The sequence below is a fragment of the Diospyros lotus genome, chromosome 6 (genome assembly GCF_014633365.1).
Source record: "Diospyros lotus cultivar Yz01 chromosome 6, ASM1463336v1, whole genome shotgun sequence".
Classification (NCBI taxonomy): domain Eukaryota; kingdom Viridiplantae; phylum Streptophyta; class Magnoliopsida; order Ericales; family Ebenaceae; genus Diospyros; species Diospyros lotus.
The window spans coordinates 14,374,119-14,395,392 of NC_068343.1; the positions used below are offsets into that span (position 1 = coordinate 14,374,119).

Genomic DNA, 21,274 nt, shown 5'->3' on the forward strand with positions numbered 1-21,274 from the left:
GTGTCTGGCCGTTTCATAATGATTTCTATGAATTTAAACTTGTATGTTTATATATGAGCTGGGATTAGCATTTGACTAATGCTTGCTGCCTAGCCCTATTGACTAAATGTTGATTAAAAAAAAAAAAAAAAATCCATTGAATTGTAGCTTTTCCTTAAGCTATATTATATATGTAATTAAAAATTCAAAGGTGAAAGCAAAATGTAAGAGCTAGCTAGGCTTTACTCTCGATCGTCAGGAAAGAATTGCTTTACTGAATCTCAAGTTGAATGGGAGGTTGGCACAGAAGAGGAAAAGATGAAGAATTGGTGAAGTGAAGCATGTTGCTAAATCAAAATGTGTAACCAGCCCATGGCTATCAACATATATACCATCCCCACCACGTATTTCCTCCTCAATCTGCCTGCCTGAAAACTTATTAGCACTCAAGGGGCTCCATCACAAAATCCTCAAACTCGAAGCTAGGCTGCGCTCGGGACGGCATCAGAGAAGCGCAGCACTTAGAACACACAAACAGGGGTGGCACAGCCTCAGCGTCATCTATGCCACTGCAGCGAGTGTGCTGCCATATTTCGCATATGTCACACGCCACCATCCTCTCCCCATCATCGTCCCTCGCTCCACACCTGCACCTGACCGTCCAATTGTCAGCCCCGCCTTCGTACTTAAGCTCTGTTTCCAGATCCAACCCCTGCGCTCTCAGCCAGAGCTCCGAACCAGGCTCAATGGCACCGAACAGCACTTCCCCATCCTCCATTTCCTCCATTCTTTCTATGTCTGTTATCAGTATTTGCTCAGTGACACAGTAAGTGTCCCTCATTGCAGCCTGCATTGCTTCCTTCAGTTCACCAATTGTAGCATGCAGGGGAAGTACAATCTGTTCACCAGGTGAGAATTCCCTTACCATTTCGTTCTCTAGGTCACTCAAACTTGGCAGTATCCGACAATCATATCTCAGTAACTCATCGTCTTCATCCTTAAAAGGCCACTCCTTCACGAAGTGTTTGGTGTCCAGAATAGTTTGAACACCTAATCCGACTACTTCAGATTCAGGGTAATCAAGTAGTATGTTCTTGTACAAATAGGTCACATCAGTGTAAACATCAACGCCGGGCGCCACAGCAGGTGCGGGGATAGGCTCATGGACTATTTTTGGCTCGGGGTCATTGACTCGAATCTCATCCCCGAGTTCCTGAATCGTGTATTCCAAGACCCGAGTTGTTGGATTCACAGCACGGCGAACAACCAGGCCTCCAACAATTACGTTGTTCATCGATTTCAACACATAGTCAATCAAGCCGGTGTCACCAATGTGCAGGCGAGCAGCATCTCGTGCTTCCTGCCTGGTCATCCCGGCATCAATAGACCTGTTCGTTGCTTTCTTCTCCTTCAATGCACTCACAATCACGTTGGCCGCGTACTCCAATCTTCTCACTGGCCACCGGCTATCTAAATTGGCAGCCACATTAGAAAACTTTCTGCACTTGGCAGCTCTTTCCCTCATCACCACGTGCTTGCATTGTAGAGTTGTTCTTGTCAAAGGCTTTCCACAGGCAGACGATGCACAAGCCAAAATAGCAAGTTTTCGGTCGAATGGAACTCGAGACTTGAGAGTCAACATGAATCTGAGTAGATCTCTGAGAGTGATCAATTTGGTTTCACTCAAGTCTCTGTAATAACAAACTATTTGCTTGACATCTCTGTATCGATTCGTGGCGCTGAAATCGAGGATGATCTTCTCCAGTTCCAACGAGCTGAGAAAGTCAACCGCCCTTTCATATTTGTGTTCAGTGGCCCCAAAGCTTCCACGGCAGAATCTATATCCCCACCGGCCGAACCACGGGTGCCCGTAAGCCACCCCGTGAAGCAACCGAAGGTCCATCATCCTCTTCTTCGACTCATCCTCCACTGTAATTTTCCTACCAAAAAAAAAACTCGAAACGTATTAGTTGTGACAAAATCGATTCAGTAACTCTTACTTTCGAAATGCCAGTTCCAAAGCTACGTACTCATATATCGAAAAAGTCCCAAGAAAAGCACTTGGAATTGTTGATTCAACCTAGTTCAAATCCAACAAAACTCAAAACTTTTACTCACCAAGCATGAAGATTATTGCATATACGATCCCAAAGATCCATCACTTCTCTGCCGCAGAGATACTTGGACCCGCCTTCGATTCCATTGATGCAGAGCAGATGGCCAAACCCATTACAATGAATCAAGCCATGCAAGAGATGGGTTTGAAGATCAAAAACACCATCATCCAGAGGCTTATCCCACTCATTATCCACCGGAATTATCATATGATACTTCCGTTTCGACACAAAATGGCGGCTCCAACCTGAATCCGCGTTTCAAAGCCAAGAACACAAAATTCCCAAATCAAAACCAGAATTCAATGTTTCAAAATTGAAACCGGAATCGGGATTTAGGGTCTCACCGGTGCAGCGACAGCGGTCGCAAAAGGGGGTTAGAGAATGCTTGACATTTTCTTCAATGGTGTAGAGGGGAACCAAGAATCCCCTGCTCTCGTCGACCAGAGAGGTGCACCAAACCGGCATCCCGTCGACATTGTAGCCTTCTGGTTCAGCGCATTCTTGAAGAAACGCTCGGACGTTATCGCGGAACGGACCCTTCGGCTCGATTGGGCAGCCGGCGTGCCCGAACGTGTGGAATCCGTAAATTTTTGGCGTTCCTCGCTTCTTCTTGCCACCTTGAAAGACTGGGATCGACATGACACTGATTCGTCTTCGTCTTCGTCTTCCAAGACTGTGATTCTTGAAAGTATTCTCATGCAGAGAGAGAGAGAGAGAGAGAGAGCTGTGGATGGAAAAAGCTCGAAACAGAGGATTCTGTTTTCCGAGTTGGTTGGAAGAGTTCAAGTATTTGTTACGTGTTCTGAATTTACCCGCTTTATTTTTTGGGGGGATGAAATGGTGGTAATATACGGGAATGCCCTTGGCGAGATAGAGTTCTGAAGGTGGTCCGATTATGCGACTTGGGCGGGGTATAACAGAGAATTGATCGATTTTAGTGGTTATTTGTTCTTTGAGATCCAACGGTCGAGGTGGGTCCTAGTTGAACAGACTGGATCTCAACCGTTGAGAGGGAGGTTGTTTGAGGACGCAGTGAACTATTAGCATTTGTTGACATTGTAGTTGAGAGGAGTTATATGTGTAAGCAAAAGAGTGGTAGATTTAGAGATTCCTTTCCTTTAATAAAACTGAATTGGGGATGGCAGGCAGTTTTAATCATAAGCATATGGCCTGGAAGCATCACCATACTATGCTTTAATATAATATATTTATTAAATGTGTAAAATGTATTCTTATTTTTATTTTATAACTCAATGCCAAAAAATTAAATACAACAGTCATAGAAAATATGTCAAACATAATTTTATATGTATAATCGATGTGAAATATTCCATTAAAGTTAAAAAAAATTAGAAATAAGATGATTATAAGACTAGATTTGTTACATGACAAGGTGTTGAAAATAAAGCACTAACATGTACAAAGTATGAAGGTAATAGAGATGATTTTAAGATAATGTACTAAAAGAAAAGATAGAAATAGAAATGAGATTATTTGTAATAAAATTAAAGTGACTCCTATTAAAATAAATGTGAAAAACATAATTAAAATATTTTTAATTGTCTGGGTATAAAACATTTTCATTGAAAAATAAAACGTTTTATCTTAAAAAATATTTTTGATATAAGATATTTTACACAAAAATATTTTCACCCAAATAAGCCTAAATGAAAGTATTTACAAAAAGAAAAAAAAATGATGGTATTGAATAGAATGGACATTTCACTCCGTCAACAAATTGAATCGTCTCACATTCTCACAAAAATATCATTATTTTCGAACGTTAGTGACACATAAACTCTTACTAAAATGTCAAAATAAAAGAAAAAAGATTATCTAATTAGAGATGATATAAAAATAGATAATATCATTTTTGTCTATTTTATTAATAAGAGAGGTGAGACCACATGTAATCATTTAATGTATCTTTTATTAGTGGGTAATTCCTTACTTAGGAGTCATTTAACACATTACTATTAGCCTTTTTGTCTTAAATTTCTAGACTGCCTAAATAATTGTTAGACACTTAATTTAATAATATCTCAACTCTTGGCGCAAATATATCACTGGCAGAACTTCAACTTCAAGCTCAGGTGGGCTGATCTGATCTCCGATATTCTTCTACATAATTATTTATACATGCACTTTGAGGGCAATAGATATATTGAAATTAAACTAATTGGGTTGGTTTGTTAGGTTTTTTTTGCTTTCAATAAGGACGAAGAGGAAAAGACTAAATCTAGATTGGTATAGACCAATTTATAATTCAACTACTCTGTCTAAATTTATGATGCACATAAATTTTTTGAGAGTGTTATTTCAATATTTTTGAAGCGTTTTTTGTATCGAAACATCAAGAAACACATACACACACATAAAAAGTTTATGGCCATTTTTGTAATTTTAAAAATATTTTGGGATCGGTTCATAATAATAAGAAAATATTATAAATATATTTTCATGCACAAAAATGTTAGAAACGAAAACAATTCGGTCTCTCACTAGGTTATGTTTGATTTTTTTTTAATTAATAAATTATGATTCGTGGATGATATAATTTATATTTATATTTGTTTGAATGTGTTATGAAATTTATGTTTATTTTAAAATTGAATAACTATTTTTTATAATTTTTTATATTAAAAATTATATTTACAAAAAGACATCCTTATATATTTTTTTATTTATGCATTTTTTCATCATTTTCGTTTTCTACTTTTTAAAAAAATATATCATTTCATGTTCTTATTCTGTATCGTATTCGTTTTTTATTTTCGATTCCGTACAGCTTAATTCTAAATTAAAGAGATTCAATGAACGAAATAGTAAAACTAATTTGGATTAAAAAAGAATTTTTTATTATACATTAACATTTTTTTTGTATTTTTTACGCAATTAGCATTGATTTTTGTGATTTCTATTAAAGTAATATGGAATAATTTTTGAAACTTGGTGGAGAGAGACCTACTTAGCCTAACTCACAAGTAAGGAAAATATCAATTTTTGTAAGACATGACAAATTACTTTAATAGTCTTGAAAATATCAATGTTTGCAAGACAAAGCAAATAATCACTGTAATGGGTCTCATGCAAAGCACGAGCTTGTGCAAGGCAAACGGCCATTTACACTATGCGAGGAGAGTTTGCCTTTTCCATGCCAAACACTTTGCAAATGTTGTCTTTTTTTAAGTGTTAGGCAAAGAGAAATGAGAGAGAGAAGGCAACTTCTAATGCTATTTTAGTTAAAATTTCAAATTTAATATTAATTCTGTAAACAACAAAAAAAATGTATTATTATTTATTAAAAAATTCTCACAAAAACAGACCAGCCAATTGACCTGTGGATCTTTCATGGGTGTTCAACAACGTTCAAATTTAAAGAGAGAGCAAAAGGGAACACTTAGCCAAATTTTGCAATCAATTATTTTCGAACTAAGCTTGATTGGTAAAAAACTAGTATTCAATCCCAAAGCTAAATCATAAATAAAAAAATAATGTTAATTCCAAATAAACTTCTACCAAGCACTATTTCCATCCAATACCAAGTTCTCTCTAAAGCATTAATCTTGTAGATGTAGTAGCATGAAGAAAAGAGCATGAGACCTGTGACTCCAACCATGGTCGAGTTTCTCAGTCCACAACGCTGGCTGGCGCCGACTCAAGAATGTTAGGTGGGACGGGGACTTGAAACAACTCTCGTCTTTGCATTACTATTATTGCTCTTGCGACCGGACAAGTCAACAAGCCATATGAAAATCAACCATCTGTGCATTCTTACTTCATAGAAAGAAGCAACACCCATTCAGAGCATCTTGTGAATTTTCATCGCGTACAACCAATTACAGGAACTAGTCTTCCCTTCACCCTCATTTTCCTTTTTGTCAACGTCATCAGGCTTGGTATTTTTGAATATTAGTTCATTGAATCAATTCGACTTGCTCACCACGCTATGAACAAGCACCTTTTTAAGGGGCCAGTAGTACTTATACCCCGGTCCAAATTCGTGCTGATCATCTTAATTGAGCAGCAACTCACAAGCTAAAGCTATGAATCTACAGCAAGTAGCAGTTTTCTGTTCATCCATTCCCCTTTTTGGCTGTGTTTTCGGTACTCTCTCTCTTCTTTTCTCCGATGAGGAAACCAAGTTGGAAGATGGAGAAAGGGACGAATTACTAGCCGCCCAAAAGCACTTTCAGCAGCCTCAACATATACGCGGACCTTAAATCTAACTCTTAGATGCATGGAATACCATGATCTATCTATCGATCTCTCAGTACCCCACCCGGTAAGCTTGATGGTATTTCTTTTGTATGCATGTATGTATCGATAAATGGATATGCAGTGTAACCATCTTCAGAGGAAATATTTTAGTGACATAACTTACTTATCTCATCTTCTGCTTATTTCAACCCTCCTGTAAGATAGACAGGAAAAACTACGCAAACATGTTTGTGCCAGTGCTAACACTTGAAACATAAGAGTGCACTTAGCCATTCAAGTCAACTGACTGGTTTTTTATGGGTACCTGCAAGTCTCAGAATGAAGCTTTCCAATTCAATCCATTCAACTTTCAAGCAAATTAACCATTTTCTTTTGTGGGACTGAAGAAGAAGATTACAGATTCAAATATCTCCATTTCCTTGAATGAGAAGCAGAAACTAATTTGTGAACATCAAAATAATAGCCACAGGTGTTCAATTTTTTTAGTACCATGAGTAGATTGTTGGATACTTTACATACTACTAAATGCACCAACAAGACATCGTGATCAAATTTTCTATACATTTAACCAACAACAAAGAAGATAGAAAAGGCCAAGCAAAAAGGAAAAAATGTAGAATAGAATGTCGTATCTAATGCGCTGGATTGATCAAGTGCAACCTCTGGCCATCACTAATCATATCGACATCAAGTATTTTACCTGCTTCTTCTGATAATAAGATACAAGAATCAAAAGGAAAGTCAAGCTGCTCCGCTGCTTCTTTGATGAGCTCTTCAATGGTATGCGGAACCCATAGCACAATCCCATGTTTCTTTGGGTCCTTGGGACACCATGGGTGGAAAGGAAACACTGTGCACTTCCTCAAATGTACTTTATCTGTGCCAGAGAATGTGAAGTATCTACCATCATTGACATGATAATTATAGGCTAAGCATGTCACTAGTAAACATGATAATGAAAATTCAGATACAATCTTCCAGAGTGCAGGAACTGGAAGCATAATATATTCCAGTCACATCAACACCCGCTTAATAGATGAAACTTAGTGTAAAGTGTAAACCAAATGGAAGGGTGTAATATAGGCTTCAGAACTTGGGGTAACTATTATTCTATGTGACCTAGGCTGTTTTGACATTGCCAGATTAAAGCATTCAAGGATTAAGGTTTGTATTTTACAGAAAGGTTTCTAAACCAGCAGTTTTTCCTGCAATAAAGAATACTGAGAGCACATTTCCATTGGACTTGTAAAGTATTCTTTGCCAGCTTTATCTCCAGCATAAGAAACGACGGGATTCAGAAGCCTGAAGCTATAACTTCAGATGAATTCATATGCAATCCGTATATCCCCACTACCATGTTTTGGAGAGGATAATATTTACAATTTAAGTCCAGCTCGGGGAAAGATAAGGTATAATGGCACAATGTCTGCATTTAGCCCAACACAAACCTTTAATATTGATATTTGCAGCTTTCCTTTTATTTTATTATTTTTTCTTCCGTCTTGGTTTTATTTTAGTGGGTGTGGGCGTGTGTGAGTGTGTTGGGGGGGTTGTTGTTCAATGTAATGTTTCATGGAATCAGCATTTGCTGCTCGCTCTTCTCATAGTCAAAGAAATAATTTAATTCCAGTTAACATAACAGGATTATAACTGTGATTTCTGAAATACCAGTGAATTTCTGAGAGCAACCGGGGAATTCAGAAAGTTGAGTTGCTTTTGCTTCTTCTAGTAGCTTGATCAAATTGTTGTTTCCACACATCTGTGCTTCATCGAGTGGAGTATTTCCCCTTCTGAAAATTAAAAATGATCCTATGACTGTTCAGTTGCAAGAACAACTCACTAATTATAAATACTCAGTTTTGCTCTCTGTTTTTTCACAACTGCAGGTGGGTTTTGTATCCATGGGTTGGAAAGTCTAGATTTTGACTTGATTATTAAAGAAATATACTTTTAATTCATATTGGGCAACTTCTACAATATAAAAAAAATAGATAGAAGAATTAAGTGCTTTTAAGAAGGTTACTAAACGATAAGGACTAAAGAGAAAATTAGTTAAGATAGCCATGACCAGAAAGATCCACTTGCACAAAGATCATATTAAAATATGTCAAATTTAAGCCTTTCCCTTGGGTTTTTAATCCAACCCCAATAATTAACTCTCCAATGCATCTGGAAGTTACACCCCCCAAATCCATTGATCAGTAAGTTTTGAATCCAACTTCAATAATTAACTCTCCATTGCATTTGCAAATTAAAGCCCCAAATCCATTGATCTAAATCCATTTAAGCAAAAGAAACCTTATTTCTCGTGTCATTGTTATCCCAAGACATCACCACAGAGAAAATATTTGCATCTGCCAACATTGGAAGAAGCAAATAATTGAAATCAATATCATAAGGATTAACAGGTCCTGAGTGACAATAAGAATAACATATTAAAGGAAAAAATCTAGAAGTGTCAGATAAACGAACAAGCGCATTAGAGATATTATTGTCTTATGCCAAATGGACTAGAATGGAATATATACACATGAGAGAAGCTTTGGAGTCTTTTTAAATTGACGCACCTAAATCATGGACAAATTTTTCCAAGGAGATCAATGCTTCTAAATTCATAAAAACAAAGGTGGGCCAATAGTCTCAAATAGGAAGAGTTCACACAATAACTAGATTAAATAATCCCATCAACACTTCCAATGTTAAAGGTGTTCTTCCTAATCACATGCTGTTTGGATGAAGTAGAAGGCTTCCCTTAGGTAGCTGACAACCAACATAAAACTTATCGGATCAAATGAAAACTTTTATGCAATTGTAAAATCCCTTATAATTTGAAAGGGGAGTTTTACTGGACAGTTATAAGAGATCGCCATTATTGTATGGCTTAGAATGTAGGGCAAATTATGTGCCAACTTGTGCAAAATATGAGGGTAGCTAAGGATGAAAATGTTACAATGGATGTGCAGCCATATAAGAAAGATAAAATAAGAAACAAAATCATACATAATAAGATTAGGGAGGTGCCTATTGAAGGTAAGATGTGGAAGTCACTATTAAGATGGATTGAATGTGTGACAAGAAGACTGATAGCAGCAGCTGTGAGACAAGTGAAAGAAATGGAGAAAATTGTAGCAAAAGAGGGCAAGAAAGACTAATGAAAACTTGATGGGAAACTTTTAGACATCACATAAGATATAATGGCCTTATAGAGGAGGATATGGCCATGAATAGAGATGGTTGAAAGTCTAGAATTCATGTAACGGAATTCATGTATTGGAGCCCATTTAGTGGGAATAAAACTTGTGATTGTTGTTGTTGTAGGACAAGTTCACTTTCTAATTAGAGAGGTCTGGATGAATCGTAGGGGACTAAAGCTATAATAAGCACCATGTTGAGCCCTGTTAGTCTTTGACTAATGATACACTTTAGTGTGACCACCTTCATCAACTACTCAAGATGAAAATATAACGTGGCATATTTGATTGTCACTAAAGAAGAAACAAGCAATTCATACTATCAAAGAAATATATAATAATGAGAATAGGCAACCTATACCACATAATTAAAATGCATGTCAATGCAATCATATTTATACTGTGTTATCATATGGTAAATTACCTCATATACTAGTTTTTAAGGAACTCTAATTTTTTCTAAACAAGATTACTACGAAGAAATAATTTTCCTGAAAAAAGGTAATAAATTGATAGGTTGAAGCTATACTGCCCAAAATCTCAAGTAAATGGAAAGTATATTAAAATAGGGAATGGATGAATGTTTAGGCGAAATAAGATAATTTCGCAAGACCAAATATGAGAAGTAGATTTACAATATGTGACTAACTGTTCGCACACATTGTTCACGTTTATTACAACTCAAAATCAGATGCAATTCTGAAATTGCTCACGGTATAGTAAGTTCTGTATAGGCTCTTATTCATCATAGAAAGAGGGTGATTGAATCATACCTGTCCTTAGCAAAGACACTGGCCCCAGCATCCAAAAGCATTTTGGCCATTAAATATAATCCTTCAGATGCAGCTACATGGAGTGGGGTTCGATGATCATAATCTTTGGAGTTAGGATCAATGCCATTGGATAATATCCTTCTGAGGAAATCTGAATCCCCCTTTGCAACCAAAGTACATAAGAAACCACCAGCATTATCCATCCCCAATGAGGCCTTTTCTTTAACCAGTAATGAGGCAACTCTATCATGCCCATTCTTTAAGGCCTCTATTAAGGGTGTGTTTCCAAAGTTATCTACAAAGTTTATATGAAACTAGTGCGTTAATCACTATGATATAGCTGAAACAAAATCAGACCAGAAGGCAAAGATGGAAACTGAAAATTAATCACACTAGAAAGCAACCTGAGATGTTGATATCAACGCCTTCTTGAATAAGGAAGAGTGTAATATCTTCGTATCCTTTTGATGCAGAAAGATGCTGTTCGGATTTAGATCCATGAACCAATAAATAAAGAGCATCAATTAGGGGAGCACTTCTTTAATGGAAAATTGTAGTTTGATATGTTTTAGCAAAAGTAACCCCATTCCTGTCATAAGCTGCACTTCAAGTATCACAGAAAAACTATTCTACATCTGCGCATTATCCCATACTTACAACTAACTAATTGCTCTTTGCTTGAATTAGTTCAGCTTAACTTCATTCCTAATGTGTGTTTATGTGTTTATGCACGCATGCTATAAAATAACGGCAGACAAACAAGTAGCAGTTGTCTACACCATCCAGAAAATTCTATTAGTTCAACAAACAAAAACAGGCAAATGATGTGGCTAATATCTATTATTCTTAACCAGCCTTCTCAAGCAAGGAAGCTGTTGTCAAATGTATTGAGAAACATTGTAGGAGCTACAGAAAGAAGGCCAGACATATTACTGATTAATTGGACTGAAGCTTCCAATACTTCAAAAGACAGCCAAGCCCCATATAAATGTTAGTTCTCTCTATATTTCACGTACTTCCCAGTATCACATTCCATTTGATATAAAGTTCAACTTGAAACTACGGAGGCAAAAACAATAAAGACGTCAAATCCAAAATTTTAACAAAATACAGACACAAGACAGATGGAAAGTGGAACTAACCCGATATGAAGATAGATGAACACATACTCAAATTTTCATACAAATGAATCCAATTCTACTTATTCCTGACCCCTGAATTAGATATAGTATGATGAAGCAGAAGCAGATGAATATGCAAGGGGAACCTCTACCACTACAAACAGCCATTGCCTCCATGTATATATATATAGTTGGAAATACCAGGATAATGGCCATATGGATAGGATTATCCATTAACCTATAGGGGCTATCGACTATCTTGATTGATAGTTCTATGGATATATGAGGGGAGTATATATAAGATAAGTGGGAGATCGGATATATCCTCACAAATATATCTCTCGTATTATGGGATATTTGAGAGCATGTACTTCCTCTCCCAGAGTTTGATTACAGATATCAGAAATTTCTCTCTCTAAAATTCTCTCTCCATATACATAATCCAAGAGCCTGGCTCTACGGTGTTTACACTGTGGAAATTGATAATTGTTCCAGTAACAATCATTCGCCGAGAACTAAGAAGATCTACAGGAAAGCATGTAATACAAGCTCGATCCTGAAGAATAAAGGTACTTTTTGTGACATTCTTCTACTGTGAATTGAATGTCCTATACTGTTAACATATATAGTTCTCATGTTTCAGCAATACTATTTCTTACAAGATAAAGATACCCTAAAAGTAAACTTGAAAATGATTTCTATTCAAGTGACCAGAAACTAAAGCAAATATTACCCACATATCAAGAAGATAAAATTCCCTGAGGTAGCCGGCAAAAATAAGTCAGCCTTAGAGCAAGCAGGAAGAAAAAATAGTGGAACAACAGAAATTGCCACTTTAACATGCTAAAGAGCTCAAAACATACCAATGGTGATCTTCCATCATAGTCTGCCTTGTTTGGATCAGCTCCAGCTCGGATCAAACATTTGAGTTGACGCAGATCTCCATGGTAAACTGCACTATTAACTTTCAAAGCAAGTTCAGCTTCTTGCTTTCCAATATGAAATGCAATATCAGATCCCAGTTGCTTCAATCGAATATTTGATTCTTTTCCCTGTTAGATCACATTATTTTAGATGTCTGACGCACAAAAAGTTAACTGACTTGGTGTAAATTTATGTACAAAAACCAATGAGTATGCACTTCATCTACTAGTAACATGGCAAGGACATAAGGAAATGCAAGAAACAACAAAACCAGAGGCAACAGACATATCAGCAATTTAGCACACTAAGTTACCTCTAGAAGGTTGTTCAGGATTCTTCGCCCATCATGAAAATATATGTCAAGGATATTTGAGAAAGATTGTTTATCAATGCGCAGAAGCCTACATAGCTCACAAACTCGAACGGTGTAAGGTAGAGGAATATTGCAAATAATAGAGATTGCCCCAAATGAGCTGTCAGGTTCCAGAAGTGAAAAAGTATCTTCTGATCCATCTGCTCCTATACCAACTTCTTCCTGGGCATGCATACTTTCCATCAATCTTATAATGTTGAGACTAAAAATAACAACTTCCAGGGAAAGATTTGTATACAATGTGACTACGTATATCTAAAAATGTTAGTAGAGATAGCAAGAGCACAAATTCTAGATTCTTTCAAAACTGTTTACTGACACTTACACGTTCTCTAGAAATATAAGTAGAGATGGCAAGAGTATGGGTGCTGGATTCTTCCAAAACCATATCTATTGACACTGACCTTTCTCTTTTCTTATCTTTTGTATTTGCTTTTTTTTGTTTCTGTTTTTTCCCTTGGGGGGGGGTAGCAAGGTGGGCAAAATCAAATGGCTGTGTAATGTTTACTAAACACCCTCAACAGCCATTAAATCTTACCTCGCCATAGTTTAGACCAGTAGTCAGTTGCAAACATGGCATCTTGGACCACAATCACTTCAACAGTCTTATCCCACACTCAATAATTACAAAAACAGAGCAACATACCAAAGACCACCCTAATATAGTACCAAATATGGAATTGAGCCGGGGCAATTCTCCTTACGAAATTGTCGATCATCATCTCATCAAAAAGTTTAAGCTATTAGAAAGAGGGGTAACTTTACCACTCATCTAAAAAGCTTAAACTAGTATAGAGAAGGGTAACTTTATCTTTTGCATAATTGTTTTTAATCTCAGCAATCCTAGACATAGAAAACAACGGAGCCTGGTGAGTTGTAGCTTGTCATTTGATAATGGGACTTATTTTGAAGACTTGACCAAGATAAAATTAAATAGATCAGTATGCATTTCATCCTAAACATATAATGGTAAGGCTGCTCCTTTGTGACCAGAATGAATTCAGATTGTGGTAACAACCCCTTTGACAAAAAAAAAAAAATGCAACCTTCCCCCAACCTTTGAAAAGAGGTTGCATACCAATAGAACCTCAATTCATCATACTCAATCAACTATTGATGGACAACAGCCAGTACAAGATAATACACACCAGTATACCATCACAGACAAAATAAAGTTGATCTACCACGTTGCCTTGTTCCATTATCACTTCCCCTGGAAGAAAAAACTCCTCATGTACTCTGATTACCTACAACAATGAGTATAGTTGAGAACAACTTAAAAGAAATACCTAAATCCAACATTATATACAAAACATCTAATGATTGCAATCTGGTTATTGCAGTCATAACTGTGCATTAGATAGCATGCTGAGTGGAGAGGCTTATCTCACCAGTCAAGGAATCAGATAGATTTAAATGTCATGAACCAGGAAGGCAGCAAAGTACATGTATAAAAGTTGTCTCAATAATCAGGTGATGTAAAATTTTACACCGTGGACTACATAAGATCCAAAAAATTTAGGTATTTTGGTTTGCAGGTTTGTAGTCAACAATAAATATGCATGCTTACCAATCAACCAAAAATAAAGGCAATAAGAAGCAGTAAAAGCAGGACATGGAGATTTATGTGGACTCCAACTTGGCCTTAAAAAACCATGACTTGAGTACAATCGAATCCTTGACCACCAAACCTACTCTCTTTGCTTGCAGAATCCACACAAATAGTACCTAGTTAAAGACAGTCAGATAGTGAATTCAGAATGCCTTCTACCCCGGAATCATGTATAAAACACACCTCTCAAGACAAATAAGAAGATAGCTTGAACTTAAGAAACCCTAATACCTTTTTCTCTCTCAAAATTTTATAATCAAAAAACTACCCAAGTTCTATCAAAGCCGCTCTATTTATTGCTGGATATCAGTTGCCAAGTACCATTTTCAAACTGGCTGCAATATCAAGGAGAATAAGAAACTTTGGAGCTGCAGAACTAAACTGTTAAAGAGTGATTGTGAAGACAACCTCAAAAGTTGTCAGCAAATGGATAATCTAGCCTCTATATCTCAGACATTGTTTGAATCCTTATCTCAAGGCAATATGCAGCCATCTGAGTGTACATATAACAGTCAATAATTCCCATTGTTTTGCCCAAGAAATTTTTTTTTTTTTTTTTTTTGCTCAAGAATTCCTAACCAGATAAACTAATGAACTTAAGTCTAAGACTCTAAGAAGAGAAACAATGTAGCATATAATGTCAGCTACTGCAACATGTAATTGTATGCACATTTACAGTTACAGCCAGAGGAATATGGTATAAATAAGGTAGCCTGAAGATTTGATGAGCACACAGGAAAAAAGGGTCAGGTATCTGGTTCACTGACAGCTAAAACTCTTCACAACCTAAACAAAATATTAGCACCAATCTTACAACTTCTAAATTTCTCTGTTTATAACCATAAAAGATTCTGGAAAGGTTTCAGGAAAAAAAAAATAGCAAAAGTTAGTGAATAATATATCAATAAATTAAAAATGGTTAGGATATAATTGTAGCTAAAGCAAATGAAAGGAAATCACCAGATAGAAAATATATATGGTAGTAGCACACTGAAATGCAAAATAGTCCAATATGAGAAAAGATGAAAAAAGATGGCCGTTGACTTCAGGTAGGTGAGACAGCAGTTTATATTATTTTTCTGCTAGAAGAATTGATATGTACATAGCCATACACAACATGATACAGTACCATCAGAAACCTTAAATTGGTGAAACTATCAACTAATTAGTACCTAGTCATTTTTTGTTTAACTAACTTAAACTAGGAATTCTTGCTAATCATCATGTTCATAACAACACAATAATCAACAAGTTTATTTGCTTGTAGAATTGGTGCATCAGTAGCTCAACTTGAATGAGAAATCCTGATATAAAGAAACAAAAAAGAAATAAAATTGTAGGAAGTGATTAATAAAATCCATAAGACACCATGCACAGTTACACATGGGGATGCCAAGTTAAGGTAGCAAAACACAAAAATAAGCCATTAAAAAGGATCATTTAACCATCCCAAAAAAAGAAGATGACTCCTTAGCCTCATCTTATGCCCTGAAATAACATATCATGTCATATACTGAAATATTATGTATAAGGACCCAAAAAGAGGGTTCAGGAAATTGGACTAAGTAACTTGGCAATTTAGATTATTATCACATAAAGCCTAGGCAAAACAGTCATGCCTACATTATTCACTAATGAAGCACAACAAATGTTTGCGTCAGATGCTTAAATTATGCATTTCACTTAACGGTATCAAAAGTTCCAAATTTCTGTTTTCATGATAACAGAACTCAACATAGCCCTAAAGAAGACATAAGTTAAGCATTTTATTTTCTTGTTATGAAGCTAACATTTTCTAATTAGAAAAAGTGACTTACAATCTGATTAATGAATTCCGTTGAGCATTCCTTGAAAAGAGGGACATTTTCGATGTATGACTTGTATAAAGTTTGGGAGATCTGCAGAATAAAGCTCATGAATCAGTGAGAAAAAACTAGACCACCAGTAATTTTGTAGCGAAGTATGCAGATATGGTCCACATGCATTATGCACTACCATGGATACATATTTAAACCTAAGAAAAATTCATGAAGTAAAAACAGATTGGAGAACTTGTAGTAAACTAAAAGAGAATTAGAGCTTGGTACCTATAGATAACTATGGCCAAGTTACAAAAAATATTTCTTCTCTTTTACCTTAGCACGAATAGAGATGGGGATATCCTGCAAAACAGAAGCTTCAGTGTAACTGCTTTCATACTGCAACCTCAGGTGACCTTTGATCTGATCACGGACATCCCTCCCTAGTCTATTTCTATTCATATATTTCATGAGATCTGTCATTTTATCCCTAAACTTCTCTGTCTTTGATCCTTTCACAATTAATGCAGTCATGTTACCAATCAAATAAGCACCAAGAATCATATCAAAAGAGACATAAATCATTATGAATATCATTTCCCTGATGTTGACTGCATGTATCTCTCCATAACCTGCAGAAAAAGAGGTTACTCATTTGGTAAAAGCTGCATAACCAAAAATCTGAATCACATTCATCAAAAAAAAAAACTGCATCACAAAGATTTCATTATTTTATCATGGAAACGTTTTGTGATGTTCATACTCTTTGGAAAAAGAGAGAATATGGTCTATCGCATCCAGACAATTTTGAGGAATGCTGCCCAGTTATTTTCTTTTATTTTATTCAATTAAACAGTATGTTCTTATGGCATACAAGTAAGACAATCTCTGCTAGTAATTTCGGCATCAGCTTCTGTGTTTGTCTCTGCACCCAGAGCTCTCAAGTGTGGCAATTTGCTCTTCCCCACCTCAGTTTTCTGTATATCCTATTTCCATCCACAAATTATGTATCTTGTTATTAGTATAATTTTCCAACTTCTAATGACTCAGACCATTCAGGAACATTGCAATTGAAGTCCAACAGACAAAAGCATAAACAATTTATGGTAACATGTTAAATGCTATAGACGATATGAGGCCATATTGATAGCTTGGTGTCTGGAATCACCATCTTTGGTATTCTATGAAGACAGTTGGAAACCAATAATTATCTTTGTCTCAACTGTTCCCATCAATACCATCATCTTTTTTTTTCTTTTCTTTTTTCTTTTTTCTTTTTTCTTTTTTCTTTTTTCTTTTTTCTTTTTTCTTTTTTCTTTTTTTTTTATTTTCTTCATAAGCTATACCTTAAACAGTAAGCTACTCCCACCATCACCAGGTCATTCCTAGTATTGCCACTTCAATAAGCTGCCAGCAAAACCTCCTACGCCTGCATCACCACTCAACTTATATGCTGTCAACAATATTGATAGAACAACTACCGCCTAACCAAGTTTTCCACACCCAACCATTTTCTTCTTCTTCTTCTTCTTTTTTCCCTAGTGAAAGTTGAACTCCTTTTGGATCCCAAAGAGTGCAGGTATACAATACTCTGTGATAATAGAAATTGGGCTGTTATATCTTCCTGGGACAAGCTAGTAAGAATGCTGCACCAGATGCCCAATGATAGTACAAGATTATGAGCTGCCTAAAAGAAAGTAGTTGATCCTATCACCTTAAAGAAAGCTATTCATCCCATAATTCTTGATTTTATATGATTGTTTAGACTAAGATTTGATCCATTGGTCCCATGGGTATAGATAGTTGGAGGTCTAAAATTCATGTAGCCAACCCCACCTATTGCGATTACGGCTTGTGATTGTCGTTGTTATTGTTGATCATTTTGTTGAACTGGTAGGCCACTATAGTTTATTATTTAGGTCATGCTATTTGTACATCATTTATGTACACCTTGGGCTACATAAGGCACATAAATGACATAAATACCCCTCACCTCAATGCGCCTCACCGCCTTGGGTGAAGGCATTTTAGACATTGGTACATCATTGTGTAACCCAAGGTGTACACAATGATGTACCAATAGCATTTTCCTTATTATTTAGACTCTATAAGTAGAACATATGTTCCTTGCCCACCCACATCCTACACCTCAAAACACTGCAACAGTTTCTACAGCATAAGGACCAACCACTCAGCATCTTTTCCATCTTTTGACCACTATTGGAACTTCCAAAGCACTATTACAATTAGAGCTTCGCGTAAGACAACGCATTTCTGCTTCTTATAATGGACAATATTTTAAGTCATGCCCAACCTATAGAAGAGGTTGATGATTTAGTTATCGAACCAATTCCATCACATAACTAGAACATAATTGACTCCTCTAGCTAACAAATTTTAACTTCATTTATTCAAAGCGAACAATTTGCAGTCACAAACAAAATGCAAATATAGAGGAATATGGATGCCAAATCCAACTATTTAAAGCAATCTAAACTGTATTATCTCCATGAGAACAACTTGTGATTACATGTGTGTGTATAAGTGGCATCATATGTACAGAGAATAAATAAAGGAAAAGAAGCTCCAAAAAAAGGAAAAGAGGTTGCTAACCAAATAAAGTCCCAAGTTATCATTTACACCATGATGCCTAACCATAAAGGACAATCTACCTTCAGTCTTTGCTCAATAATCAACAAAGACAAAAAATATCATAAGTGATCTCAGCAAAACCAGAAGTGTTTCTAGTATTGACTTGTCTAACTTCTGTTGACTTCACTCTAAATTTGAAACGCAAACTCAATCACCAATAATTTTATCCCTGTTTAACAGTTGGATCAGCCAACCCCTGAATTGATGAAAAGAAATAAGAACTCCTGATTATATTGTTTTCCAGCACAGAGAGAAATGAACTCACCAACAGTTGCCATGGTTACAATGGCAAAATATAGAGATGTTATGTACCGCTTCCACAAATCTATCTCTCTGAAATGTGAATAGCTATAGTCACCCAATTTTAAACTCCCAATCCATGTGTACCCTTCTTGGTCAGGGGGCAGAGTGGTAGCCAAGTAATAAAAGATGCAGGCTGCAGTATGTGTGCAATAGAGTTCAACAACAATAAGTTTTACAATCCTAGTAAACAGGTAATTGATCCGTATATCTTTCTCCATCTTCTGAACAAAATCAGTGACCTTGCGAACCCGACACAACCTGATCCACAGTAGATAGCGCACTCCTTCTCTTTCTCCACAAGCCTGGTTGACACAGATGGTCATGTAGGAATTATAGAATAGGTCCTTGGTGGGCTTATATTAAGGAAATATTGACCAAATAGTGACACAAATATGTAGGAATATTTGAATACTATACTCTGTTCCCACTGAAAGATAATTGCAGATTATATCAAGTTGCAAATAGCAAAGTTAAAATAACGTGCCTCTCCTATAGCAGCATTCAACACTTACCTTGACCCCACAATTAGAAAAACTGAAGAAAAAAAAAGTATGCACATAGAGTAATATTTTGAGAAGTATCACATTTGACCACCATCAATAGGATATGAGCAGAACAAAGCAAGGAGCTTCATCTTGTCAAAAAACAATTTTATATATTTGTGACAAAATTAATATAGATGGTTCATATAAACAACTAAAACCTAATGCAATATCAAAAAGACATCAAAAATTTTATCAAATATTGCTCTTGAAAACTTGCTCAGAGGTTTTATTGGGAAAAAAATATGTTGTCCTTCCTTATTAAGGCCCAAAACACTAGAAATAATGGCCAAACATAAATTTCATAACTGATCAATTTTATTGTGGCATTCCTGATCAGAGCCATATGCTCCATTCTCCATTAGCCAAAATTAATTTGAGTCTACCTTAGAATATGCCATATTTTCTGTAGGCTCTTTGCAGACCTATATACATTGTCAAATAAAAAGACAGAAATAGAAGTAGTACTCAGTTCGGTTAAACATAAGTAGACAACAGTCTCGAGACCCAAATAATAACTATGGTTGAAACAGCAAAGGAAGATCAAAAACAAATGATGCACAAATCAAACAACAAACACTTGAATCATATGGAACAAATGAAGAAATTGGAGCTAAGTGACCCCCTCATAAAGACTGTAACAATAGCCTATCAGAATGAAGAGTGGTACCTTATATATCATGTCCCAAGGCATACAAGCAAGAAGATCAATGAAAAAACTAGATTGCAGGTATCTGTGTATAGATAAAAGGAAAATGAAATGAGCATCATTATAAGATCAAGGTAAACTCTCATGCTGAGTTTTCTGAGCCAGAGAATGCTGACCGAAGAGTGATAGGGATGCGCTTGTAGATCATTTTGTAGTGACTATCCCTATAGGCGATAAAGAATTGCAGGGCTATGTCAAAAAGGAAAGCTACTTGACCTATGATGTCCAGTACAAAAAATTTCTCGGGCAGCCCCCTGAAGAACCCGAACTCCAACGGAGTGAAGAAAGATGAATACACTGCCCATAGGAGGATGAACTTCACCCACACCTGATACAACCTGCACCATAGTTCTTTTTTCATTTGTTCTTTCCTTCTAATGCAACAAGAAAAAACCTTAAACAAAATGAGTTTGATCAAGCTGCATACATATCTATATGTATTCTGTTCTGGCATGTAATCTTTGATCAGTTTTAAATAATCTACTTGCAAAATGCCAACTGGAAAAATGAATTGAGAGATTAATGAGTCATCTCGATATCTATGAAAGTGATTGTAGAGATACTATAGAATGAGGGATGCAGGTAAGGCGCCAGTAGTTGTTGCTGAGCCAATTATGTTCAAGTATATAGAGTTTCTAAAAGAAAGGGATGACTTTCTACCATTTATTCTTTGATGCCGATGATCTTTTCAGCAAGTAATTGTCGTGATGTCATGATTCAAGTAATCAAGCTGGAAAGTTTAACTTGCCTATGATCAGACAATTGAAACAAGAATGATATCTTCACACACCCTAAACCTAATCAACCTACACATCTTATATACACAATAACATCACTAACCCTCCCATTATTCAAACCAAAAAAAATAGAAAAGCAAAACCCATAATTTGTGGATCCCATAACTTGTGGGATCATTTGTCCCCCATTAGATCCCATAAATTGTGGGATCATTTGTATC

At 36.0% G+C, this 21,274-nt stretch overlaps 2 protein-coding genes across 7 annotated transcripts in view; both read right to left on the minus strand.

Moving 5' to 3' along the window:
- Nucleotides 1-405: 405 nt before the first annotated feature.
- Nucleotides 406-2,735, minus strand: LOC127804828 (PHD finger protein MALE MEIOCYTE DEATH 1). Its single transcript, XM_052341859.1, has 3 exons — nucleotides 2,441-2,735; nucleotides 2,098-2,341; nucleotides 406-1,919 (listed from the first exon to the last, which is right to left on the minus strand). Exons 1-3 carry the CDS (start codon nucleotides 2,733-2,735, stop codon nucleotides 419-421), a joined length of 2,040 nt encoding a protein of 679 aa, XP_052197819.1. The 3' UTR covers nucleotides 406-418.
- Nucleotides 2,736-6,743: 4,008 nt separating this feature from the next.
- Nucleotides 6,744-21,274, minus strand: part of LOC127804903 (potassium channel SKOR-like) — a 34,024-nt gene continuing 19,493 nt past the window's right edge. For 2 of the 6 annotated variants that reach the window (XM_052341996.1, XM_052341995.1), the window contains exons 3-14: nucleotides 20,433-20,654; nucleotides 20,278-20,341; nucleotides 19,028-19,367; nucleotides 16,447-16,742; nucleotides 16,129-16,209; nucleotides 13,848-13,946; nucleotides 12,640-12,861; nucleotides 12,266-12,454; nucleotides 10,686-10,761; nucleotides 10,282-10,576; nucleotides 7,986-8,107; nucleotides 6,744-7,194 (exon numbers count right to left, since the gene is read on the minus strand). In XM_052341996.1, the coding sequence (XP_052197956.1) occupies nucleotides 6,950-7,194; nucleotides 7,986-8,107; nucleotides 10,282-10,576; nucleotides 10,686-10,761; nucleotides 12,266-12,454; nucleotides 12,640-12,861; nucleotides 13,848-13,946; nucleotides 16,129-16,209; nucleotides 16,447-16,742; nucleotides 19,028-19,367; nucleotides 20,278-20,341; nucleotides 20,433-20,654 (2,251 nt within the window). In that variant the 3' untranslated portion in view covers nucleotides 6,744-6,949. The remainder of the gene's footprint in view (nucleotides 7,195-7,985; nucleotides 8,108-10,281; nucleotides 10,577-10,685; nucleotides 10,762-12,265; nucleotides 12,455-12,639; nucleotides 12,862-13,847; nucleotides 13,947-16,128; nucleotides 16,210-16,446; nucleotides 16,743-19,027; nucleotides 19,368-20,277; nucleotides 20,342-20,432; nucleotides 20,655-21,274) is intronic. The other 4 variants (XM_052341999.1, XM_052341997.1, XM_052341998.1 and 1 more) reach the window with 4 other exon arrangements.

Excerpts from the sequence above, each read along its gene's own strand:
- LOC127804828 (XM_052341859.1), bottom strand. The coding sequence starts at position 2,735 with ATGTCGATCCCAGTCTTTCAAGGTGGCAAGAAGAAGCGAGGAACGCCA. Across the intron at positions 2,342-2,440 it reads CGACCGCTGTCGCTGCACCG|GTTGGAGCCGCCATTTTGTG; the intron begins GTGAGACCCTAA and ends ACGCGGATTCAG. Across the intron at positions 1,920-2,097 it reads TGCAATAATCTTCATGCTTG|GAAAATTACAGTGGAGGATG; the intron begins GTGAGTAAAAGT and ends TTTTTTTGGTAG.